General features: G+C 31.0%; 2 protein-coding genes across 3 annotated transcripts; both read left to right on the top strand.

The window, feature by feature from the left end:
• Positions 1 to 205: 205 nt before the first annotated feature.
• LOC149907208 (uncharacterized) lies at positions 206 to 9,074 on the top strand. 2 transcript variants are annotated; one of them, XM_090103586.1, is made up of 17 exons: positions 206 to 248; positions 658 to 827; positions 1,066 to 1,226; positions 1,426 to 1,634; positions 1,677 to 1,829; positions 1,986 to 2,209; positions 2,280 to 2,382; positions 2,465 to 2,592; positions 2,672 to 2,962; positions 3,036 to 3,323; positions 3,514 to 4,013; positions 4,570 to 4,753; positions 4,982 to 5,180; positions 5,472 to 6,235; positions 6,566 to 6,758; positions 7,510 to 7,620; positions 8,996 to 9,074. In XM_090103586.1, exons 1-17 carry the CDS (start codon positions 206 to 208, stop codon positions 9,064 to 9,066), a joined length of 3,792 nt encoding a protein of 1,263 aa, XP_089959712.1. In that variant the 3' UTR covers positions 9,067 to 9,074. The 2 variants fall into 2 exon arrangements, with proteins under 2 accessions (XP_089959712.1, XP_089959711.1); XM_090103585.1 differs by having other exon boundaries at positions 1,426 to 1,829.
• Positions 9,075 to 10,578: 1,504 nt separating this feature from the next.
• Positions 10,579 to 27,801, top strand: LOC149907207 (sensory neuron membrane protein 1-like). Its single transcript, XM_090103587.1, has 10 exons — positions 10,579 to 10,625; positions 12,612 to 12,731; positions 13,676 to 13,833; positions 20,777 to 20,927; positions 21,143 to 21,400; positions 23,178 to 23,389; positions 23,719 to 24,004; positions 24,151 to 24,276; positions 25,852 to 25,993; positions 27,305 to 27,801. Exons 2-10 carry the CDS (start codon positions 12,618 to 12,620, stop codon positions 27,421 to 27,423), a joined length of 1,566 nt encoding a protein of 521 aa, XP_089959713.1. The 5' UTR covers positions 10,579 to 10,625; positions 12,612 to 12,617; the 3' UTR covers positions 27,424 to 27,801.
• The last annotated feature ends 119 nt before the right edge of the window (positions 27,802 to 27,920 follow it).

Here is a 27,920-nt window from a genome sequence, read left to right as displayed (position 1 = left end):
TTGTTACAATTTCGATATCTTTCGTGTGAAAATAGAAAAGTTTTAGAATAGTTCTGTAAATTCTGACAACATTGATTATTTATAATTAGATTTTTGCAAACAAAATTGCCAATTTTAGTCTAAATTTATAATTTTCTGACAAGAATTATCTTTAGAATCCAACATTCTTAAAGAAAATTCAATTCGATTTTTAAACAGATTACAGATGGCGCTGATCACTTTCAAAATAAATGGGAAACAATATGAAGGTAACATTCCGTCTTGTGAAAGTTTAATACTCAATTATTTCCAAGTTTTCAACTGAAGTTTCTCACGAAAGTTTATAAATAAATCATTTGTCTGTTTTAGTCGTTCTAGATAGATATTTTATATAAAACTTTATATTATATGCTTATAAAAAGAAATCTACGAGGCCTGAAACAAACCTTTTAGTACCTAACGTACCTGAAATTTAATTTATTTAAGCTAATCATACTGACAAAAACAGTTTCCTCGTTTTAAATTTTAAGCCTTTCAAAGAAAATGTATAAAAACTAAACTTAATCCAAATATTTGTTACATACGCACAAAATTATAATTCAAAATTATAGGTATACAAAGGTGTATAAAATCATTGGACTTTCCTATACATTCTATTTTTACCAATAAACTTTTTAGCCGATGGTAGATACGGTCCAGAAGTATCTCTAAATGACTACATAAGAAGTGTAGTAACATTAAGTGGTACTAAAGCCATGTGCCATGAGGGAGGTTGTGGGGCCTGCATCGTGAGTGTCCAAGCGTCACTACCACCTAGCTATGAAGTTAAGACGTTTGCTGTTAATTCGGTAAGGAAACTTCTAGAAAATCTTACATGTTATTGGTTAAATGGTTCTTTAAATGAATGTCAATACTAGGATAAAAACCTATAGGTAAAACTGTGCAAAATTCCTTATTTTCAGGCACCAAATTCTCAGTCTATAAATCGAATAGTTTTTTTTTAGATTCCCTCCAACGATTATATCATCTTATAAACCTTATCAATTTAAAAGTTTATCATACTTCTTTCGTATTTAAATATTTCAGTGCCTTGTTTCCATTTTGTCGTGTCACGGATGGGAAATCACGACGGTAGAAGGAATAGGAAACAGGATAATTGGCTATCATGAAATTCAGAGTAGACTGGCCAAATTTAACGGTACTCAGTGTGGTTACTGCACTCCTGGTTGGGTTATGAACTTTTACAGGTAAATGAGAGTAAGATATAAATAATAGAATTATTAAGTCCTAAATGAAATATAAGTAGGTAATTGTTTCTGTTTTATGACATCTAGTCGTTTCGTCCCTTGAAATCTTTTACATATTTTATATTTATTTTAAAAGTATGAATGTAAATTTATTTTTAAAGATAATAGTGGTCTACAATATTTCAAATCTGTTATTCAGTCTTTACATGTCTAAAAATGGAAAGCTAACAGCAGAAGAAATTGAAAATTCATTTTCTGGTAACATATGCAGATGTACTGGATATAGACCAATTGCTGATGCCTTTAAAAGTTTCGCTACTAATCCTGGCCAAAATATTGATAAAAAACTTAAAGATATTGAAGATTTAGATTTATTCAATACATGTGGTGTTAAATGTAAAGAAAATTGTCACCATAAGGAATGTTACAATGCTTATGATAGTTTCAAAGATGATTGGTGTATTCTTAATAAAAATGATAATGAAGTAAGGGTATTACAATCCCAACAATATAAATGGTCTAAAGTGTATAGCTTACGACAGGCGTTTAAAGCTATGAATGAATCTGATAATTATAAATTGATTGCTGGTAATACTGGACAAGGTAAGTGAACTAGAAAAATAAAATTATAAGTAGGTAGTTTCTAAAGTAACAAATTACATATAGTCGGATCGAATTGAATTTGAGCAGATAATATTTCATATACCTAATTAAAATATCATACATAGGTAATAGTATTAACACAAGCTAATTCACCAGGTGTCTACCACGTCACAAGTTATCCAGAAAATGTAATAGATATATTCAATATTGCTGAACTAAAGGGTCACACACAAGATGTGAACCTAATACTAGGAGCAGGAACAACACTTACTGATATGGTTGAAATATTTCAACAGTTATCATCGGAAAATGAAGACTTTGCGTATTTGAAAGAATTTAATAAACACTTGGATTTGGTGGCTCATATTCCTGTTAAAAATGTAATGTATTTAATTATTTAAATTATATTAAGGTTCAAAGTTAAATTATAATAACCATTTTATTTTATAGATTGGAACAATCGGTGGGAATTTGTATCTTAAATATTTAAATAATGAATTTCAATCGGACCCCTTTGTTCTGTTTGAAACGGTCGGTGCTATGGTAACTGTTGGTTAGAACATTTTTGCTTTCTACTATACATATTAAAATAATTTAAAAGTATAGCTAAATATAATTAATATTTATAATTTTAGCTGCTAGTATGAATGAAAGTAAAATAATGAGCTTAGAGGACTTTTTGAAATATGACATGAGGAAAAAAATAGTTTTAAATTTTGTTCTACCACCTCTGCCAAGCTTTTGCTGCATAAAAACATACAAGGTACTCTATAGACAAATAATTTATATAACGGATTTGAGATAATTCCATTTATATATTAATAATTTTTAAAATATTTCAGATTATGCCCAGATCACAAAATGCTCATGCAGCTGTTAATGCTGGATTTTTCTTCAAATTTAAAAAGGACAGTCGAGTTTTAGAAAATATAACGATGGTCTTTGGTGGAATATCGTCTCAATTCACACACGCCATTCAGACAGAAACCTTTTTAAAAGAAAAAGATCCATTCACGGATGAAGTCCTGCAAAGAGCACTTAAAACTTTATTTGACGAAATGATTGTAGAAACGGCGCCAACGGAACCTTCGCAGACTTATCGAAAATTACTAGCTGTTTCTTTGTTTTATAAAGTAACTAGAATAATTTATTTGATATAATTAAAACTCATTTGCGATACTTACATTAAAATACTTATTATTTTAGGCAATCCTTCATCTATGTCCAGATGATAAATTAAACCCCAGATATAAATCTGGGTCAGAAGTGATAAAGAGAATTATATCACAAGGAACCCAAATGTACGAAACTGATAAAACCATTTGGCCTTTAAACCAACCTATACCAAAACTAGAAGCATTACTACAATGTAGTGGTGAAGCGTTATTTGCAAATGATTTACCGAAACAAAATGACGAAGTATTTGGTGTGTTTGTAACTGCTGATGTGCCTGCTGGTAGTATTATTAAGAAATGTGATGCAAGTGAAGCCTTGGTAAGTATTGCACTTTTTAAATAAAAATGACATATTTCATAAAAAAAAGCACCTTTTGCCTTTGCTATATTTACAGTTTAATAATACGCTTTAACTTAAGCTAACAATATTGTTCGAATAATATTATTATAGACTCTACTAAATTAACTATTCGTTTTCTAAAGTAATTTAAGTAAGTATTATATTTTAGAAATTACCTGGTGTAACCGCTTTTTATTCAGCGAAAGATGTTCCCGGTGAGAACACATTCACACCTCCAGCTATTCCATTAACAGCTGACAAAGAAGAAATATTATGTTCCAAAACTGTTAAATATCATGGACAACCTGTGGGAATCATAGTTGCAAACAATCAAAAGCTTGCTACTCGTGCTGCGAAGTTAGTTAAAGTTGAATATGAATCGATTAACACCAATAAACCACTTTTAACAATAGCAGATGTTCTGAAATCGCCTGAAAGAGAGAAAAGAGTGAAAACATTTAAAATAATTGAACCTACAGAAATAGGAAAGGATGTTCAATGTGTTATTTATGGTGAAATTAATTTGGGGTCTCAGTATCATTATTATATGGAGACTCAAACTTGTGTAACAGTGCCAAATGAGGATGGTTTAGATGTATATGCAGGGACGCAGTGGTTGGACGCGACTAGTATAGCTGTGGCAAATTGTCTAAATGTACCTCTGAATCGGTAAGAAGATTTTACTTTTGAAGTAGTCATCATAATTAGTTAAGTGATAATAAATAGTTATGATCATCTATAATCTATAAGAATATTATAAAGCTGAAGAGTTTGTTTGTTTGAACGTGCTAATCCCAGGAACTACTGGTCCGATTTGAAAAATTCTTTCGGTGGTAGATAGCCCATTTATCGAGGAAGGCTATAAGCTATTTATCATCACGCTAAGACCAACAAGAGCGGAGTACTGCGGGTAAAACCGCGCAGCGCGCAGGGCACAGCTAGTACGGAATATATGAATATTGTATTTTTAGGTATCATTGAAACAATGCTACCAAAAAATGCAATATTACTGCTTTGATACTTAACTACAAATTACATTTAACTGTAGTTATGTGATTTTAAATCATATAGATTCTCTGAGGTTGTCGTTTGAAAATAAGTACGCAAACAAAAACATCAATTGAAGTTTATTAAAAAATTATCAGCATTTTTGCATTATTATTTTTTACTTAAAAAAAGATTTGAAAGCATTTCCATATCGATAATTTCACGTTTTTCCTTCCAGAGTGAACGTAACAGTCAAAAGAGTAGGAGGAGCTTACGGCGGCAAAATAACAAGATCGTTACAGGTCGCGTGTGCAGCTGCAATAGTATCGCATTTACTAAACAAAACTTGCAGATTCGTTCTGTCTTTGCAAGACAATATGAAGATTGTTGGAAAACGAGCGCCAACGTACTGCAGCTTTGAGGTATTTATACAAATACTACAAAATTATCATTTCAAAAACTTTCATTTTGACAGAAATGGAAGACGAGAGACATCTGCTAATTCTGATAAAAAAAGATTCATCAAAATCGGTTCACCCAGTCGAAAGTTCTGAGGTATCAAACCCAATAAAAAGACAGTCGAATTGAGAACTTTTTTTAAATCAGTTGATAAGTTTTAGCAGAACTAATAAACGAAATCATTGATACAGGTTGGCGTGAATAAGCAAGGGGAAATTCAGTATTTAAAACTGAAATACTATCAAGATTTGGGCTGTGCAGAGAATGAAATGATAGCTGGTCTTACTCTGGGACATATTATTGGCAATTGTTATACCACTAAGCGATGGACGTTTGAAACTTATACTGTCCATACGGATACGCCTTCCACGACTTGGTGTAGAGCACCAGGTAAAAATATTAATATTAATATAATAACTTACATTTATTTTAAAATAATTGTCCATTCCATTTTCTGTTTCTTAATTATTTTTAATGACCAAAAGCCAGAGTTTGTTGTAGTAACTGCTGAAATTAACAATAATTTTTAATTAACTTTATTTTGAAACTGCTTTTAAAAAAAAATCTAATTCTTGAATAAATTTTTCGTTAAGAATTTCGATAAGTTGTTTAAAGTAGGTTTAATTAAACCTACTAACCTAAAAATATGACTTTATTAATGCTACATGAATTAAATTTTAGGTTCAATGGAAGGTATTGCAATATGTGAATATATAATGGAGAAAATTGCTTACACACTAAAAAAAGATCCCATCGAAGTTCGTATACTCAACATGAAAAAAGACGACCCATTACCAGAATTAATAAATCAATTGAAAACAGACTCTGACTTCCACAATAGAGAGCTAATTGTACAACAATTTAATAAAGAAAACAGATGGAGGAAGCGTGGCTTAAAAATAATGCCAATGACTTATGAATTATTTTACATAGGTCCATATAATGCCTTAGTTTCTATTTATCATGCTGATGGTACAGTTTCTGTAACACACGGTGCTATTGAAATGGGTCAAGGGGTTAATACTAAAGTGGCTCAAGTCTGTGCTTATGTACTTGGAATTGATCTAGATAAAATTTCTATAAAACCTAGTAATAGTTTTACTTCTCCTAATTGTATGGCGACTGGAGCGAGTGTAGGTAGCGAATGCGTAGCGTATGCTACTATGAAAGCTTGTGAGATACTTCTAGAAAGATTAAAACCTATTAGGGATGAATTAGATAAACCAGAATGGAAGGAACTAATACAAAAAGCACATGCTTCAGGAATTTACTTACAAGCCTCTTATATGTATTCTACTAATGAGCCTGTTAAACCTTATGATATTTATGGAGTAGTAGCGTTAGAAGTAGAAGTCGATTGCTTGACTGGAAACCATGAAGTAAAGAGAGTCGATCTTCTTGAAGATACTGGAAGAAGTTTGAGCCCTGAAATAGATGTAGCTCAAGTAAGTATCTTGTACAATTAAATAATATTTGTCAGAAATAGTAGTTTGCGAATTCAGAAAAAAAAATTTATTGAATAATCGATTGAACGGAAGTGCCGAATAAAAATACATTTTTAAAGATGCTATTTTGATGAAACTCGTCTTGAGTTAACTGTTAATTAGAAAACAAAATATATGTAAGAAAGAAAGCGTTAAATTTGATCACGACAACATGACTCAAGGTAAAAAAAAGTTTTAACCACTCTTTTAAACAAAGATTTAAATCAAAAGGCTTTATTAAAATCTAAGGGAGTTTCTTAAAAATATGATGAAATCAATTATTTCGTACAGATTGAAGGGGCGTTTGTAATGGGATTGGGTTATTGGACATCGGAGAAATTAATCTATGACAAGAATACGGGCGAACTTCTGACGACTCGCACTTGGAATTATAAGCCCCCTGGTATTAAGGATATACCAGCTGATTTTAGGGTGTATTTTCGAAGAAATTCGACGAATTCCTGTGGTGTTTTGCAATCTAAAGGTAAGAAAATATGGAAAAAATTGGTTTTGCGTGGTATTATTAATAATGCTTCATGTATCTGATTTTAGCTTATTTCTTATTAAAATACCTAAATAAATAATAAATGCCGAACGTGTTTTTTTTAGTAAATTATAAGTATAGTACAAAATTATGTTGTTAAGTGCATGCATGATAGTTTTAAATCTTTGCTAACAAAAATATCTAACAAGAGGATCGTGTTAAGCAGTACGTCGAATATTAATGGCTAATGACCTGAGTTTAAAGTGTTTTAATGTAAATTTTTGATAAGTTTGCATACATTAAAGTCATATTTATTATGAAAATATAACGAAGAAGATAAAATGTATTTTCAAATGCAAAGATTCCAGTGTTTTCATCTGAAATCAAAATTAATCGGTGGTTATTTTTAATGGTAATTAATAATTATCTAAACTTGTTCACATGAAAAATTGAGAATAACAAAATCGTAATATCTCATTAAAATATTTCCCTTTTTTTTAGTATAATAAATCTTAATACCTTTATAGCTAACTAGCGGTCCGCCCCGGCTTCACCCGTGGTACATATTTCGCAATAAAAGGTAGCCTATGTTCTTTCTCAGGGTCTAAAGATTATCTGTGCCAAATTTCATCAAAGTCGGTCCAGTAGTTTATGCGTTAAAACCATACATACATACATACATACAAACCTTTCCTCTTTATAATATTATTATAGTATATAGTATAGATATGTTTTTGTATACTTTCACCAGCAACCGGAGAACCAGCCCTATGCTTAGCTGCAGTGATCACCCATGCTTTCCGTGACGCCATATCAGCCGCGCGTCTTGAAGCAGGCTTTGAAGAGCAATGGGTGGATATTGGTATGTATTGACGATATCATCATCATCATCATCATCAGCCCATATGGGCTATATACGTTCCCACTGCTGGGACACGGGCCTCCTATGAGGGTACAGGCCATAATCCACCACGCTGGCCAAATGCGGGTTGGCGTATGTCACATGTCGTCAAACTTTTGATTCTTCGACATGTCGGTTTCCTCATGATGTTTCCCTTCGCCGTTTGAGCAATGGTTATGTTAACATACATAACATTAATTCAATAAAAATCGTATAAACGAATAATCGATTTGAAGTTGGATCTCCTCACCAAAGAGCCATCATTGCTTTTCTTTTATTGATATAGGATGACATTTTTTACCGTATAAAACCCGCTTTATAAATGCCTGCAGAAACTTTGCATAATGGAGAGATTTGTTTTTTGATTGTCATCCATACTAATATTATAAATGCGAAAGTAACTCTGTCTGTCTGTCTGTTACTCAATCACGCCTAAACTACTGAACCAATTTTTATGAAATTTATTATGGAGATATTTTGATACCCGAGAAAGGACATAGACTACTTTTTATCCCGGGAAAATGACATAATCCCGGAAATCCCACGGGAACGGGAACTATGCGGGTTTTTATTTGACTGCGCGGGCGAAGCCGCGTATAAATTAACAATAGCATCCCTTCTGTTTTGAACATTTTTCCTCTAGTTAATAGCTAATATTGTTCATGAGACCAGTTTTAAAAATACATCATTCACCATCATAAACTTACCAAACATTTGAATCTCTGATATATTTCAAGACGAACTCAAAACTACATATATATATTTCCGTCACGTCAGTCTCAACTGGCCTCTAATTGAACAATAGCGACTGTTAGCTTTGAAACTAAACGACAAAGCTCGGTTTCCCTGAACTTAACACAATTATTGTCTTTGAAATCTGAATATATTTCAAACAATACGCTAAACAATATGGTATAGGCCTTGGGGTTAGAAGACTGAGGGCAGCTTCCTACATCCAGTCTAACAATTTACTAAATTATATCAATAAGGTATTAAATATTAGGGATTATTCATATATTTTAAGTTTTCCTACTTAAATAAAAAATAAAATTTAGTTAAGATTTAATCCTACCAACGACCAAATACCTTAGTTTGTACAAGATTTCTAGGGAGAGAAAATGGAATACGCACGTTTAACAATCCGCGTGAAGACCAACAAGTCTTTTGGGTCAGCTTCTACAAAAATTGCATTTTATCTCTTCTTTTAATTCCAAGAAGTCCAGAAATAATAAAAATAGACTTAGTGGTTTGGATAATGAATTAAATTAATAATTCAGGTGAAAAATAATTAAAAATAACTCAAATAAAAATCCTACATAACATTTTTTCTTTTCAGAATATCCGTGTACCATCGAAAACCTGTATATGGCTGTTGGTCACAAGCTGGAACATTTTAAATTAAAATAATATTGCACATCATAGGAATTACATAATATTTTTGAATATTTTTTGTGTTGTATAAAGCTTTTTTCCTATTTATTAGTTTGTAAAAGAGAAGTATAAATGATCCAATTTCTTTATAAGTATGTTTAGAATGTACCATTTATAATTCTGTAAGCTATAATTAAAATAGTAGAATTCGTTTTAATAAAGGAGTGTGATTAAATATATATTACGAGTTTTATTTCTTTTATAATAAAGTTTCAACCTATTATTATATCTAAATGCCAAGGATTGGCTTTGAATTGAAAATAATTACTTACTGAAAAATAACCATAATTCATAACCCACATTATAGTTGTTATTTTTGTTGTTGTTTTATTAGTGAATTCGAAAATCCTAAATTCCGATTTAAAAAAAACGATTGATAGAAAACTCAGAAATCTTTCGATACATTTTTACTAAAAAGTTTTATATTTATAATTTTATTAATTAAGGTACCTAGTTGCTAAATGACATTTTTATATACATAAATTTGAAATCAATTCTGTATGAATGTTGGTATTATGTTATATGTATAGTACATAATTGCATTAAAAAATGCAGAATATGAGAAATGCTTTATATGAAAAATGAAAATATAAGGGTTAGGACATACAATTACTGTATACCTTTAAAAAAATTAAATTGACACAAATCCAACATACCTATTTGTTCAAACGGAACGTGTAATTTTATTACAAAAACATAAAAACTAAATTACAAGGCAACTTCAAACAGTATTGGAAAACCAGCCTACTTTTAAATTCAAACACGCCTTATCCATTGACACTTGTACTTAAGTTATAAAAGATTTCTTACCTATTTATTATTAGTAGAGTTCCGTAAAGTTTTGATAAAACACAAAATATACTTATATCTACATACTTATATTCAATAATTTAAAATTTTACTTTAAAATTTCAATGAATTTATTTCTAAGTAGTACCTACTTATTATTGTCTTCTATTTAGTTCAATTTAAAGTTAAAAATGAAAAAATATTTTGTATATTTTAGAGTTATAAACTTAAAATATACTCAACTACTTAGTTAATCATATTTTTTTACAATTTATTTATTTCAATTTGCTATTTTTAGTGCTCTATTCTACGTTTATTGCAAAATAATATATTTTATAACCCGATTGAGAAAATTGGCACCTTTAAAACACTCAATACGAAGGCGTTACCTGTACAGTCATGAAATAAACTATTGAAATAATTTTATAAATAAGCATTCATAGCTTTGTAGCAGGATTGTAATAAAAATATAGTGTTAATAAATATTTATTTTTTGAAATATTTAATGTTAATACATTCTAATTATTTTATTGAAATATTTCCACAAACTTTACATTAAAGATCCGAATAACAAAATCCATGTCTTTTAAACTCCCATAAATATTTTTTAAATAATAATATAACCTATCACTTAACAAACTTGTGCTACCCACTGTACTCTGGACCACGCCCTTTGGTACTTACCATTGCAATATTTCCCGAGTATTCTGACAGCCGCTTGACTATACGGTATAGAGGTCTGATACGTATGTATTACATTAATTATTAAAAAATTATCTATTAAAATAAATAATATTATAACATTTTTAATAAAATCTCAAACTAGTAAAGGATTGCGAATGTAAATCAAACCCAAAATGTGTCAGATATTTTATGTGGTCAGATATTTAAAATTGTTATGAATGTATTTTTACTCCACAAAAATACATACTCTATTTATATACAGAATTTCATACCTATAAAAGCAAATTTAGACCTTAAATAATAGGTTCAACTAAACCACCAAAATTTCCAACATTAAATCGAATGTTTTAAAATCTTAATTAACTATTAGCAGTTTGATCCATTACGAAGAATGCAAGTCGCATGCATTTTTTTTTTTTTGTTATATTAATTTACATTTTTGCGATTAAATTTGCTTATAAACTTACAGATATAAACTTCTTTTTTTTAATAATAAAAAATCGATATGAACATTTTACAAATAGATTTTTGGTAGAAATACGAAGTCTTTACACTCACACATATTTAACACATAACATTGCAAAATTTTAATATCTATTAGTTTCTTTCTCTTTCTAGTAGAGTAACACCAAATTTTCACTTCTTAATTATGAAAATTTTAACTTTTTAACTCCATCAAGACTTTTTTCACAACTAGTCTTAGAGTTTTTGTTAATCTTATGAAAAAAATGATGTACATGTAAATTGTAAGGTATATTCAGTCTTAATTTTGAAGAATAAGATAGAATCTTATCGTACGAATCAACTTACAGATGGATGTAAAGGTCTGTAAAGGTCTATCAAAAGACGCATATAACGTACATTTACGTACACTAATAATTATAAAAAAAATTGCATTATATTTTTGCAATATGAACCATCATGAGATTCTAAACATGTGGTATAAATTAAATACGTAATATGCTTAACCATGAATACGCTGTATCGATTTAAATGCAGTTATTTTAAAAATTGCACCTTATGTCTTCTTTTCACATTTACGAACGGTGGGAAAAAATATTTTATGGCAGCTGCTTTCTACTGACTATTTCATGATCACGAAAATATCAAAGAAATATGCTTTTATTTCTAATTATTCTTTGTAAATGTTTTCTTTTATTAGAAACTTTCGCAAAATATTCCACAATAAAATTGTTACTTACAATCATTATTTTGTTATAATATATTTTTATTCATGAAAAAGATAAACTGAAATGTAAAGGAGGACGCGTCAAATTGGGCCTGAAACTTGGGTTAAGACCAATACACACGAAATATTGTTTTTGTGATAGATCATTACACATACCTAACGAAAAAAATTAAATAAAAAAATTAAATCAACCGGGTTCTTTTACAGTCAAGGCAAAAAGTTTTATTTTATTTGGCTATTATTTTGCGCACAATAACGGCGTTTTTAATTCGAGTGAAGTAAATATAAACCTAAATGTCACTGGAGTAACTGAGTTTAACCACAAAGAACGTCTAACTACGTTGAATTGTAATGTTTATTACAGTATAGTTACCTGTTACAAAACATAATATTAATGTATTTCGGTTATTAGAAGGCTTAAGATTAGTATGTCTTTGTAAGTGAAAGTGAATTGGAGTAACATAAAGATATTGAAATTGTCTTATAACAATTATTAATTGCAAAAAATATAAGAAACAAAAGAAATAAAACTTGACGTGACTGTACAAAAACCTGGTTGATTTTTTTTATATAATATTTTTCCCGATATGTATGTGTTATGATCTATTATAAAAACAATATCTCAAGTGTATTGGTCCAACTCAAGTGTTCAGGCCCAACTTCCATAGTAAAATGCCCATTCTCCTTTGCGTTGTTTTGCCTTTCATTTCCGTGGTTTTGGATTCCTTTACTTTGTTTTTGCATAAAAAAGAAAACTCATTTAAGTTTTGTATCCACAAGTTATTATGGATGCAAGAATTAAATGAGATAATTTTTCCTGCGTATTTAACCATGATTATCTTCAATGTTTACATTTTAGATCAACATGCAGCTTCGAAAGCACATGAAAATTGCAGCTGCTTGCATGGGTGCAGCCATATTTGGAATTCTCTTCGGTTGGGTATTATTCCCTGTTATTCTTAAAGGCCAGTTGAAAAAGGTAAGAAAATATCCTATCTACATACATTTAAATAAAAGTTTTTTTTCTACTAACTATACGCGTAGAATATGCAAAAATATTTTTAAATGAAATCGACAAACGTTTGTGCCAACATTAGTTTTGTGCATAATAATTAATATAAGTTAATTGCATATGTCATTTAATAACTCAATTTGCTATGTTATTATAAAATAATAAATTACTCTACATGGTTTATCAATCATCATAGATATAATATTATATCCTCGCTCTTTGTTACGCAATTATAACCTAGTTTCAATTTTAACTTTACGAATCCTGCCCAGTAAAATATACATAGGTATTACAATAACACGCCTGAATGTTCCAACCTCAATTTTCAATTTTAACACTGATAATTACAAATTTGTAAAGTTTTAAAATTCTAACTATTAGTTCTAGTTTAAAACTAAACCTAAATTAACATGAAAAAGGGTTATCTGTAGGAGTTTGCTAAAAGACTAATATTATGAGAGACCATTTTTCTTGGAAGCACCTTTGTGAACTTCATAATGGTATGCTTCATTGTTTTTATAAATGAATAAACCCTTTGAAAGGCTCCAATTATTAACAGATTGCGGTTTCATGTGTAGGAAGTTAATAGAAAGAATTGCGAATTAAATCCGAAACTCGGGTTTGGGAAGGGTGATTTTGAGATTAAATTTACCTCTCAATGGGATCGGAAATTAATGCGTGAAGCACAATAATTTTCGTAGTTACCTTACAATGAATATTTAAATTTGTAATTAAGAGATGTAAAAAAAAGATGAAATAATAATGCAACCTGCATGCAATCTCCTTGATGTAGAGAAGTCAACTCTATCTGCGAAAGACAATGTAGAGTAGGCAATATATTTACTAATATGAATATGAAATATCTCAATATAATATGCCTTCAAATATAAATATTTCGTATTATTTCCAAGGAAATGGCGCTGTCTAAGAAGACGGATGTCCGCAAAATGTGGGAGACAATACCTTTCGCCTTGGATTTTAAAGTTTATCTGTTTAACTATACGAACCCGGACGAGGTGCAAAAAGGTGGAATACCTATCGTTAAGGAGGTTGGACCTTATTATTTTGAGTGAGTATATGATGAAAACATATACGTAATAAGGCAGTAATGGCTCGGGTAGATGAAGAAAACTATTATTTTTTTCAAATATTTGTTTTTTGAAGTGAAACTTCAAGGCGTGTTGAGAGTAAAATATCAAGGTCGCGTCATGGCAATACCGTCACGTCATGGAGTAAGGCGACAATTTTGGTTTCTTGCCAAAGAAGTTGCACTTCTGACACGTGCCGGCACACACGCTCTTTTTTATTAATTCAGCATATGCACAATAGCCTAGATAAGCTGATAATATTATACTGAATGACTTTTTTTTAAACTATCAACACAATATACCCGGAAATTTTATTAAATTCTTTCTTTTCTTTTGTTTTTGCATTGTATTCATTAATATTGTTTTATTTCTGTTTCTGTAACAGTGTTAAGGAAGAGCGGAACCTCCTGACACAAGCATTTTATTTGCTTACTTAAATTTGTTTAAGACCTAATGTAAATGAAAGTAAGAAATAATTTTGAATTTTTTAATTTTTTGGAAATTACTGCTAAACAAAGCATATGGTAAACAATTCGGTGCGATTATGTATAAAAATCTAACATCAAAAACATTTTTTCTTTAAAATAATATAGGTACCTAATACTCTATATTACAAACACACGTCGCATCAAAAATGGAAAGGACCATGATTCCAGAATCTTCTGAACTACTTTTTCCATTAAAAGACTATCCGTAACAACTCTTTGTAATAAAACGGAAAAGTTTCACAAAGTGATTTTCCCGGCCGAAGTTACTAAAAATAGTATTTGTGTCCCCTCGTCCCATTCAGTTGGGATAAAAATAAAAACCCATCGAATAAAAAGTTTTCTTTATTGCACTATTATAAAGTTGTTAGAAAGTGGACAGTAAGTAGGTTATTATAGGTGATTTTGATTATTGTAATATATTTAGTACAAACATAACTTTCCGCAATATTGATAAAGTTTTTGACTACACCATATGGAACAAACTTCATTAGGCTTTCAAAAGATTCGTTTAAAACCTATAAGTACTTCTTTGGTTCCGCGCAGTCTATCTCAAAACTGGACACATATCATTGATTTTCAGTGTCTCTAACTCTCTAGCATGTAATTTAAAATAATGAAACATCTCGTATATCATTTGATAATAACATATTAAAAGTATGCCATGTCATACACTTATGATTTAAAAAGGTCTTGCAAACTTGTATTGTTTTTGCTTATCACGTAATGAGAAAAACAACATGGTAGAGCAAATCACTGTAATTTTTGATACGAAACTTATATTGTTAGTTCAAAAACATGTATTTATTTTTCAGGTCTAAATAATAAGTTATAATCATTAAAAAAAACAATCGAATAAAACCGTTTCCTTGCAGCATTTTTTCTAACATTTTAGATTCTTAAGAGTTTTAAGGTAACTACGTCATTTTTAAATATCCTCTCAAAGCCAGAATAGCTCCGGGATCTCTAGCTTACACGTAAAATAGTTTTAATGAATAGCATGTTAGATTATCAACGGATGTTCCAGAACTTTTCATATAGCAGACCCAAATGTTCGCCAGAAATGAAGGTCCATGTAACAGGTGCTCATAATCACAGCAACTAAATTAAAACAAGACCCTATGCTCGCTATATTAATGAGAAACTACGAGATCCCTTTTATTAAACACATGATACATCATGGTAGACTTGTTAGCCAAAAATACATTTACCTTTAGATAACATGCTTAATTGAATAGATGCTTTAGGTTGTGTAAATGAATATTGAGGGTTAATGTTTGGTTATTAGAGGTATATCTTGGACTAGCTGTGCCCCACAGTTTTACCCGCAGTGCTCCGCTCCTGTTGATCTTATCGTGATAATATAAGCCTATAGCGCTCCTCGATAAATGGGCTATCGAACACTGAAATATTTTTTTAAATCGGACCAGTAGTTCCTGAGATTAGCGCGTTCAAACTCCACAGCTTTATAATATTAATTAATATTAATATGTTATAGATTTTTCGAACAGCTACCAGCTGTTGCTTTATTATACATATAAAATCACACTGCGTTCTAATTATCCTCATATGATCCACAGTGATGTTCCTGGAAGTATGAATACTCATTACACATACTGCTTATATAAATATAGGAATAATGTGTCCGTTTGTTTTATAATCATCTCAATCTACTTTTGCATAGACCAATATTGTGATAAATGAAAATATATAATATAATATAATGGATAATTACATTATTTTATTGTACCTACTTATGAACCGTAATTATCAATTTGTATTGTTTAATATCGTATTTTTTATGTTATATTTATGTCTGTAATAAAATTAAAAAGCAATCATGATTCATTGTATAATGTTTACATGATTTAGGAAAAATTGTTTTCGAGGAATTATTAACAATATTAATTTATTCAATATTTGCTTTAGATCAACTTAAAGTCGTCCCCCTAGACGATAATTCCGCATGACATGTGTTACGTCGGTATCGTTTACGGTGCAATTACATCAAACGAACATAGAGCAAGAGCTTTTTTACGTGATGTTTTAGTGTAAACGAAAAGTAAGAATCTTTTCGAACGCACTAAGAACAACGAAAGAATACTCTACGCCTGTTTACACTTAAAGAAATTGACATAGTGGGGTTAGAATAATTATGAGCTCGTTTGATGTAAAAATCAAGCTTGATTGAAATGAATGACATGCAAACTACGTGCTGGCAGCTGATTGATGAAGTTTCATCATTGTAGGTATTAAAGCTTTCTATTGTTTTCCATGCAAGTAAGACTGACATGCAGCATGATTGTTTAGATCGGTTGCCGTCATCCAAAAGCTTAGCATTTCATGCACTACACTCGGACTGGGCGTGAACTGTATAAAAATGCATGACCCTCATGCAGTATGACAATTCACGTAAAGGCATGTCATGCTTGCATTATCGTCTAGGGACTACTTTACGGTTTGAAATTATTAAGGCAATTACATGGTTCAACGACCTTAATGATTCTGTCACTATATTTGAATTTGTTTTTTTAACCGCCCTCTATAATATACATCATTGTTGAAGTAAAAGTGACCAAAGATTATGGAATTGTAAAATGTATCGTATTGTATCGTAATGTGTTAGTGGTTTCTACCTAATTTATGTTTTCTCTGAGAGGCAGTAACATATTACATTTATGAATAGTAAATATTGTGTACTATGTATGTTGTAAATGTAATGTAGGAAGACTCATCTTTCAACATTAACCGTTATAAGCAAAGTCTCTACTACATGACCCATTCTGGAGACCTTATGATGACTAAGCAAGTAATTATAAGTTCTAGAGTGGGGAACAGTTAAGAAAACACCGATGATAATTTTATTCAAAACGGACTCTACTATGTTCTGGAGACCTGATGATGGCTAGGGTGGAGAACATCTCACCTACAGAGATATAAAAGATGGAGTACATTATTTGACGTAATTCTATAGAACGGCCTCTACCATGTCATGGTGTATCGAATGGTAATGGTGACCAGGCAAATGTATTTAGCGTTCTCTGTATATCTCTTCATACCTAGTAGGAATATATGCATGCAACCTACACACACCAGGAAAATTATAGTACAGTTGAAGATTAAAGGTATTCGAGAAGGAAATAAAACCTACCCAGTACGAGTTAGACTCGAGCACTGAGGGCTCCGATCAAATCTATTTTTTATGATGCTGTAACTTTAAATTTATGTTTTTTAGCATTGTTTCCATTATTTGTGTCTATAAGACATCGCCGACATCTGATTAAATCTGATATTTGTTTGGATTACTAGGCCGAACGTTGATTTAACAAGCATCACTCACGACGTCCAACTAGTTAGCGAATTTATAGCCCTTTGAACAGAGCGGATAGAACGTTCGGCATATTGTTGGATGACGAGTTGTTCTTTAGTCATTCAATTACATGTGGTCATTCAATAATCGCTCTAGTCTTCAATCAAATAGCAGACCAGCTGCAGCAGCTCCAGATGACTGCGACATATTATCTAGTATCTTATTAAAATCCTCCGATTAAACAGATTTTCCAGAGAGTTGACGTCTTCAGAAGAGTTTTCGCTTTCGTGAAGTAAAAATTTAACAAAAAAATAATATTGAAAAAACCTTCGTTTTTCTTATAAATATATTTATAATGAAACCTTATTTGATTATTATTATCCCGAATGTTGGGTTGTAGAATAAAAACGCCTTCGTCACAATTCATATTTTATTATTCCTTCACTTGGTACATTCACTTGATAGTTTTCTTAAATCTTACGTAAATCACAAGGCACGGCTATGGCACTTATAGACCGCACTGGTCGGCTGTTTTAGATCAATTGGCTCGCTGATCGTCTCTTCAAAAAATGTAAGCGATCGACTGACAACTAACCAACTGGAGGGGAGGTTAAGTTGTCAGGCGGTAGATTATAAATACCAGAAAACCTTGTCGATGGAAATGTTCTATGTATGATTTTAAAATTTGTAACACGAATCTATTTCTTTTTTCCTCGGAGTGTCACTGCAAAGGAATTATTGTTATATAATTTATATTTTTATGAATCACTAGCTTTCCGCCGGCGGCCCCGCCCGCGGTTTCAAAGAAAAACTCGCATAGTTCCCGTTCCCGTGGAAAATCCGGGATAAAACCTATCCTATATTACTCGTGGATAATGTAGCTTTTGAATGGTGAAAGAATTTTTAAAATCGGTCCAGTAGTTTATGAGCCTATTCATTACAATCAAACAAACAAACAAACAAAGTTTTCCTCTTTATAATATTAGTGTAGAAGAAATCATCGGTTCATCCAGTTAAAAGTGCGGAGGTAACGGAACCAACAAAAAATTCAGTTAAATTGAGAATTTCGTCCTATAATGGCGTCGGCTAAAAATGTTGCTATACGTTTAGGTATGTCAGTTTTGACTTTCCTACGATTTTATACAATAATATAAAATTAAATGATTTTGTACAATATAAAAAAAAATGCTGATTTTCGGCGGTATGGCGACCATTTGGAACTGTCTGAAAAGTATGGCATGGCAATTTTCGTACATGGCTACTGGACGATGATTACCTGTGCAAAAATTAGCTTGGTAGAAATGGTTGATATTTTTTTTAAATCAACGCATTCACGTCGGTATTGTGGGCTGTAAATTACACCGGAAAAGTATGGCATGACACTACCGCCTACTTCTTTTTTATGGACTATCGGTAAATCCTAAAATTTTTGTGTTACAAATCGTTTGCCTTCCTATCCGACGAGTTCGACTAACGCCCACGCGACTAGTCTGCCGGTACCACTGTTCTGACCATGATTTTTCTTTTTGTCATTGCGTACTAAGACCACTGTAGAACCGCCATCCTGTTACAAATGACCCAAAATTTTGTCAGTATCTCCCGGCTTTGGATTGTTTTGGACCCTTAAAATATACGATAGAACAGCAATTAATCTTTTTTTAAAAATATTCAAGACACAGGGAAAGTCTGGTTACTGTTTTATAGGTATGTGTTTTCTGATAATATTTTACTGTCAAAAATTATCAACACTGGATATTATTCAATGACGCCTATCAAAAACAAAACTAATTTACAAACAGATTTTTATATCTTTACATACCTATTTTTAACTTTCATTTCATGAACTGCTCATGTAAATACCTATTACAATCTGGTTTAATTTAACAAAACATTCAATTCGGTGAATTTTAGCGTTATTTTGCAAAAAAAACCGCACGTACAGTCCCCCGTCCGAGTCGAACTGACACCGTCAAATTTCGTCAAAAATATGCAATAGAGGTGAGGTTTTATGTGGGTTTTATTATAAATTCGAGTTTTTTCTTGATAATTTAACGATAATAATGAAAATTGAAAAAACAATCAATACAAATTGTTACAAATATCATAACATATTTTTTGGTATAAATTTCATGTATAAATATGTAGCCGTTTTCCTAACAAAATGCGTTTTATGTTCAAAAAGGGGTTGATTTGTATGTATTTTTTTTATGTTTAGGCCGTTCTAAAATGAAAAGTAAACAATACACTTTGTTAATTATATCCTTGAGTATCACATATATTTTTTTTAACACAATCGTACCAACAGTTTCCTCAACAAAATTCAATATGTATAAGGTGTTTTTCGGTTTTGACCATAGTAATCCCCTTAATCAAGCGACTTTCGTAATCTTTAAAAATGTTAGTCGATAGAGGTTTTATTAAAGGAAAACAACCACAAAATGTTTTAATATGGAATAACATCCCAGAATATATTTGAAACATAATCTTTAACACTAATTATATACTTCATTACAAACCATACCTTCCGAAAACCTTTGTCATCCCTTTCTTCATCATGTTTCTCAGAAAATATCGATGACGTGTCATTAAAATTGAAACAACCTGTCACTAGGTACCGAATAACGAACATAAAGGTTATTTGATTTGATACAATTGTCTTTGATACACAATGTAGGTCATGAATTCCCTCAAGTTTCATTATAATCGTAAACTGATTTTCCTAATTAATAACCCCTTAGCCTTAGGTCCCTATTTAATTGACATCAGCTATGTAGAAACGTGTCTGGGCTGTATCAGGTATTCAAAGTGTTTATTACTTATATTACCTACAATTTGGTTACTTCTTCTATATCTAATAATTAATATAATATTCTAATAAAATAAGAATGATGAAGAAAGTTTCCAAAAAGCCTCTCTTAATGCTTCCTTATACTACCTAGGAAACCTTCATAACAAATCGCAACTTTCTGCGCTGAGTAGTTTTGACTGTGCGTTGTCCGTCAGTCAGTCAGTGATTCACAAAGTATCGCAAGAGTTCTATATATATCGATAATCCGTTAAAACGCTACGATTAATAGCAGAGCATAGCAGCAATGTATAAGCCAGTTCTCAATAACTCAATTGTTTCAGAGAATGGAAAGAGAAGGTAGATATCGAAGATCATGAAGACTCAGATACTATAACATATAAAAAGCGAGACACATTTTACTTCAAGAAGGAACTTTCGGGGCCTGGTCTAACTGGTGAAGAAGAATTGGTTTTACCCCATATGTTCATGATTGTGAGTACTGGTTGTGAAAAATATAGTTAAAATGCATTATGTCCGTAATGTCATTAATTATTATAATAATTTAATTTGGAACTTCATACACCATTAAATATTTCTGGTAAACTAAACTTATGACATTAAATGATTGCACAGCTTAACACAAACTTACACAACTTTAATGATCAATGAGCGTACTTTTCATTCGATTAAAGCCATATTTGTTTCAGAGCATGGCAACAGTTGTATCCCGCGATAAGCCAGCCATGCTAAGCATGCTAGGAAAAGCATTTAACGGCATATTCGATGGTCCGGAGAGCATTTTCTTGAAAGTAAAAGCGTTGGATCTCCTATTTAGAGGTGTTATTATAAATTGTGCTCGGACTGAGTTCGCTCCGAAAGCTGTGTGTACTGCATTGAAGAAAGAAGCAGCCGATAGTTTGATCTTTGAACCGAATAATCAATATAGGTTTTCGTTGTTTGGAATGGTAAGTTGTTTTAAGTTGTTGGACTACAGACTAATAGGTGGGTAATGGAATTTAAACATAAAATTGAAATGAAGCGCAACCTTCTTTTTAAAAGTTTATACTCGTTCTTCTTCTCTTTACACCCGTTTGAAAATTATACGGATTTTTTTTAACAAAAATTTATGACATTTTAATTATTTTGAAATAAAAAATTCACAACAAATTCTATTTAACAACGAAAAAACGTCTTGCAATAAAAAAATTATGTCTGATGGATCTATCTGAAGGCAAAAGATTAAAAATTACGCGTTAATAAATGACTTTCAAGTTAAGTATATTTTCCTGTGCGCACTAACAAACTCAACCACTACCGCCAGCCAGACAGCCCGGACTCTAACCGAAATAGCAAGAGAAACAGTATGTCAAAAACCCAACTATACTAAAATGACTTTTTTTAAAACGTTACTAGCTCCCGGACGATAAATAAGATTTAGGTAACTCGTAAACAACGACTTACTTATATATAATCCTAATGGCTTCCACGCAGAGGTTTTCCAAATAAAATAACAGAATAAGGTTTTTAGTCTGCATAATATATTTTGTAAGACGCAGAAAAAGGAGATATCATTATATTTTTCGATGCGTAAAAATATACCTACCTATATGCTATAAGTAACGGTATACTGTTACACTTTTATAATATGGGAAACTAGTTAGTTTTATTATTTAATAATTTAAAATAATTTTATATTAAGTGTAGCGATTTTTTTTCCGGAGATATAAACATTAAACATGCTTTAAACTAAAGAAACTTAGTATGACGCTATCGGAAGACAAATAATTTAATTTTCACGGAATAGTAATCATCATTTAGTATCATGTACTTGTTATGTTACTTAGTTATCCTTTTTGTATATACCTAATATAAATAAATATCTTTTTATTCAGTCTATTAAATGATACATATAACTGATATTTTAAGTATAGATATGAGAATATTTTCGTTATAATACATTGACGCAAAACGGCCCCATTTGCTTCCTGGAAAATACGAAAAGGGAAAACGAATAATACAACCGTTGTTAAAATTATTATGAAAGCATATATTAAGAAAACATATAAAAAATTAGTCAAAACAGCCAGAATCATTCATTTAAACAAAAACAATGTTTATAAAAAGTCAATTAATAATGCTTTCTAAAATATTAAATCAAAAACTTTTGCGAATATTTTAAACATTGTGTTCAAATATTTTTATCTCATTTATACTTTGAGTTAAATTAAATAGGAAGATTCTTTGTCTTCAAGACTGTCGACTTAAACACTGAAACACTTTTCCACTCTTAGCTTTCTATTAATATTCTTTTGAGATATAACATTTAAATAAAGACCATTTTGAATTATTTTATCATTGATTTACTAAGTTTATAAAAAATCTGCAATGACTTGTCTCTACATTCTAATGTAGTAATCTTATCAACACTTCTAAGTGTTGATAATTCGACAAAAAGAACAACATACATATTACATACATTTTATAATTTCTCTATTTTCACCGAGTCAAATTATTGGTCAATATTGTCTGTAATCTGTAACAGATACGCAAACGTCTATGAATTTTTTTTGCTGAAACATCAAGAATTTACTGCATTTATGTTTTATTTGAGACAAACAAAACAATATTGAAATCCTTCTTGTCTCTAAGTTAACAGACTATTTATAATGTATAATCTGATTCCAATATATAAATAAATTATATATCATAGAACAAGACGCAATTTGTATATTTACATTGCAGCGTAATGGCACAATAGATAAACACGTGGTCACAGTCAAGCGAGGTATTAAAAACGTCATGGATGTCGGTAAGGTGGTAGCTATTGACGGTAAAGCGGAACAAGAAGTGTGGAGAGATTCTTGTAACGAGTTCCAGGGGACTGATGGGACCGTATTCCCGCCTTTTTTGACTGAATTCGATAGACTGGAATCTTTTTCAGGGGATTTGTGTCGGTAAGTGAGAGTAAGGGCTAAACTTATTGGATGATAATTTTCACCGTATTGGAATTCATACTAATCTTAAACGAGATGGGAGCTTCGTCAATTTCTAACACGTTTTTCACAAGAATAAATCCTAATGAAGTCCCGGATTAAAAGTCACGCACGAAATATCTATATATGGAGCAGTTGATTTGCCTTGATTCGTAGAAGCAGATATAATTAATTTGAAATATTCTTGGAGTTGTACGCTCATAAAATCTGACAAATCTCTTGAGGCTGTGTTAAAAATATATTTTCCTCTATCCTATTGCCTCTCTCGTAACCATTTAATCTAATTCTAGAACGTTCAAACCCTGGTACCAAAAAAAGACGTCATACCGAGGTATCAAAACACACAGATACATTGCAAACATAGGAGACCTGGCCAACGATCCTGAACTTCAATGCTACTGTATTTCCCCTGACAATTGCCCTCCCAAAGGACTGATGGACCTCTCTAAATGTATAGGAGCACCCATGTATGTGTCTCTGCCACATTATTATGATAGTGATCCAGAATTATTAAAAACTGTTAAAGGATTGAACCCAGATGTGGAAGAACATGAAATTGTTATTGACTTTGAACCGGTTAGTTTATTTAATTTTGAAGTTTTTTTTTAGATTTATCGTATTTTAGTTTTAAAATATTTGTCTAATTGTAGTATAAAACATGTCATTTAGCTTAACTTATACTCTCCTAATATGTAGCTCTACATACGAAATATTGTGTCTAGATAACTGGGACACCAATGATTGCGAAGCAAAGGGTACAATTCAACATAATACTATTGCAAACGGAGAAGATGGAACTTTTTAAGGATTTACCGAACACTATGGCACCTTTGTTTTGGATTGAAGAGGTAAATATGGCAGGTAAAGGAGGTAAAGTTATGCTTTGCAATGGATTCTACAAAAATTACGTAGGTAATTCCTTTTTTATACTGATTTGATGTTTGACAATTTTTTATTGGATCCCCAATAATTTAGATTTTGATAAATACTACAACACTTATTGCGACTTCTATAATGATTCATTTCTATGAAAATGTTGAAATAGAGCTGCTTATGTATGTATTTTCACGTGATTCCACAATTTCCCTATCTGAATATTATACTTTGTGAATTTACAATTCAGTTATCATTGCATTCCGGGAAATACACTATAATATCTACTATTCTAATTTAATTTAATTAAATGCCTATCAATCAAAGCATAAAACTTATTTCCAATACGACGCGGTTGGCGCAGTGGTAAAGTAATTGCCTACTGAGCCGACGGTCCCGGGTTCGATCCCCGGTCAGGGCAAATATTTGTGTGATGAACTCAATTATTTGTTCTTGGGTCTGGGTGTTATTATCTATAAATGTATTTATTAAATATTATATTTATCGTCGCCTAGTACCCACAACACAAGCCTTAATTGAGCTTACTGTGGGACTAGGTCGATTTGTGTAATAATGTCCTATAATATTTATTTATTTATTTATTTATTTAATGACGTCATGAATCATAACTTTTTATTATAAGGTACGCAAACCGATTGTTAATGATCTGAGAATTGCCATGTGATTTCACTATATTGCAAAAAATTCTAGACGTCACGGTCGCGAAGTAATTATAGGCTTAGATTTGCATAGATTTAAAATAATGAATCTTAACGTATGGGGCTTTTATAAAAAGGAAACATAATGTCGTACATAATATGTATATATTTTATAAGTAGATAATATGTTGCAAATGCTAGCCGTAATCGGAATAACCACGGGTTTAGCCATGTATAAAAACAATTCTAATAAATTTTCATATTCTTATCATACAACATAAAAGACAATATGCTTGTTATCTTATCGACAAAAAAATATGCATGTTTTTAAATGACGAAGATTTTCGCAATTACTTTTTCAATCCTTATCTATAGACTAATAATTGCAAAATGAACTAAAGTTCAGTATTATGCTCAATCTAAATATTCAAATTCTATTAATTAGTTAAAGTTCAGTACAACCAAGAAGCATAATACTTGATATACATAATATTGATATTAAAAACTATTATATTAAAATTAACAATTTCGATATCAAAACCGAAACTATTATTGAGGATAGATGGCCTTAGTTGTTCTTTTAGGCTTAGACTTCACTTTAGGCACTCACAATGAGATATTATTACAAAAACAATTGAATGCTGTTCTTAAGTAATAACTAATAAGTTAAGTTCAAAATTTGGTAATGTCTCTTCCTTTTTTTATTTTTGAAATTTAGTTCTACTACTATCTATTTTACTTTTAGAAGCTACTATAGCCTATACATAAACCTAGCGACATTTTACTGTGGTACATTATGTCGAATAGAACATAGCCTACTTTATATCGAGTACCACAGCCGCGGTATTCAATTTCACAAATATGTATTCAACCGCTCATTTCTCATCACAGGGTCTCTCCCTCAACAAGACGTTCGTGAACATGCTGAAGCACCAACTCTTCATCCCGAAGCGGATCGTGGGTGTGGTTCGCTGGTTGCTAGTGACAACCGGCATCTTGGGTGTGCTGGCTTGCCTCGTGTTCCACTTCAAAGGTGAGATTAAAATGGTGCATGTTGGCTTTGTAGCGTCAGCAAGAAAAATTATTTTAAATGGAATATTTTTTTATTACAAAATGGCGACTTTGCAAGTGCAAATTCAAAAAATAAACATGTTGGTAAAAAGTTTCGTATATTTTAGTAAGATATATATATCAATCAGATGACTAAACAGTTTACTTTATAATAATAATAACTCCTTCTAAACTATGGGAGAACTTATCAATTATTATCATTCACAAGATAGAGCAATGATTTATAGAACCCACAATCCACATCTTTCTAATCGAATAAAAATTCGACCCATATATCCATCAGATAGTTAAATCCAATACCTAACCTATCTCCAAGATTTATGTGCATCATCTGGTCACGTATTTTGACTGCTCACTTTCAATTTCAAACCTGCCGAGATTGGGCCCATAAATGGATATAATTTGGGGAATTCGTGTCCATTTTTATGTAATATTTGACGATTTGCCGGTGACCTACATTCTGGATATCTTTTGTCGAAGTTTTACGGCCGCTTGCAAAAGCGATGAAATATGAAAGCTCAAACTTTACGGTATTTTCAAGGAATCTTTACGTTTTGATGTATTGGTATAGTATGGTAATTGTACGCAGAATTTAGGTGATTCGATTTGTGTGTATAAAATATATGAGTTATTACCTACTAATTGTCATATGCTGTATGCATCTTATATGATATTATTATGACCATGAACCATGACCTTTATCAAGACCACAATGTATTAAGGGAAGGGACTGGCTTTCTTAACACAGGCTATGCCTAGCAAGAGAGCCAGAGCCCCAATGATCTAAGCCCATAACCAATATTGTATATCCAACAGGTGAAATAAAGATTTATTTATTTATGAAATTCACGATTTTTCCCAAAATTTCCTCGTAGGAAAAATTATGCGGGTATTATGAAGAAAGTAAACGGTGCGTTAAAAAATTTCAATGCTCTTGCCCAATATAATATTCTTGTATCTACTTATCCTGAATTTTGCAACCTTTTGATAAAACATAATTTTCATTGCAAGATATGTATACTGTATATAATATTTAACTCCGGCGTCGCCCGTGGAACATATTTACGTTTTCTCCACATAAGAACCATCCTTGGACTTCCACAAACATTTTAAAAAAAGAATTATCGGAATCGGTTCAGCCGTACATGTACATGTGATGCCGTGACAACGCGAAACGGGTTTTATTTTTATAATATATGGATGTACTTTTGTAATTTTCATTGGCTGTTTAGTAAGTACCTAGTAAATAATCGATTTATTTTTTCATTTTCAGACCACATAATGCGCTTCGCGATAACAACCGATTCGCCTGCTAAAGTGAAGCCAGAAAATGGGGAGGTTAAAGATAATAATGCGAGCGTCATTCAGACACCCACCAAAATTGAAATGTAATCATTTTCTAAGCTTGTAAAGCTGGATAAGCTCTCTTTAATTTGCTCGTTTTGTAACGTTTAAAATTTTATAAAAAAAATACTAAACTTTAAATTAATTTTTAATCTGTAGTCTGTAGTTGTAAGCACGGCTTTTTTTGGTACGTTTCATATTTACTAATAAGTGATTATTTGCTAAGTTATAAAATTATATTTTAGTTTTAAAATATATTGTATGTTTTAGTTTAGAATCTAGATAGATCGCTTTTCACTATGAAAAATTAAGCAGTTATTAGAATAAGTGAACTTTGTCCTGTTAAATAAAATAAATTATTGTACTTATCACGTTGGATTTCTTTGGTCAATATGACAAAAATAATCTCAGCTGTTTTTTATTTATATTATATTTATATTTTATCAAAATATTATATTTCTTTCATAAGGCATTTTCAACATGGAATTGTTAATTTATATTTCGTTTATATGTAGGTTATTTTCTATAATAAATAAATTACATTT

The sequence above is a fragment of the Colias eurytheme genome, chromosome 7 (genome assembly GCF_061535395.1).
Source record: "Colias eurytheme isolate Ceu_HAF_F1 chromosome 7, ilColEury1 Martin Lab GWU primary, whole genome shotgun sequence".
NCBI classification, from domain to species: domain Eukaryota; kingdom Metazoa; phylum Arthropoda; class Insecta; order Lepidoptera; family Pieridae; genus Colias; species Colias eurytheme.
The sequence above is the reverse complement of the archived record's forward strand: the minus strand, read 5'-3'. Positions and strand labels throughout refer to the sequence as shown.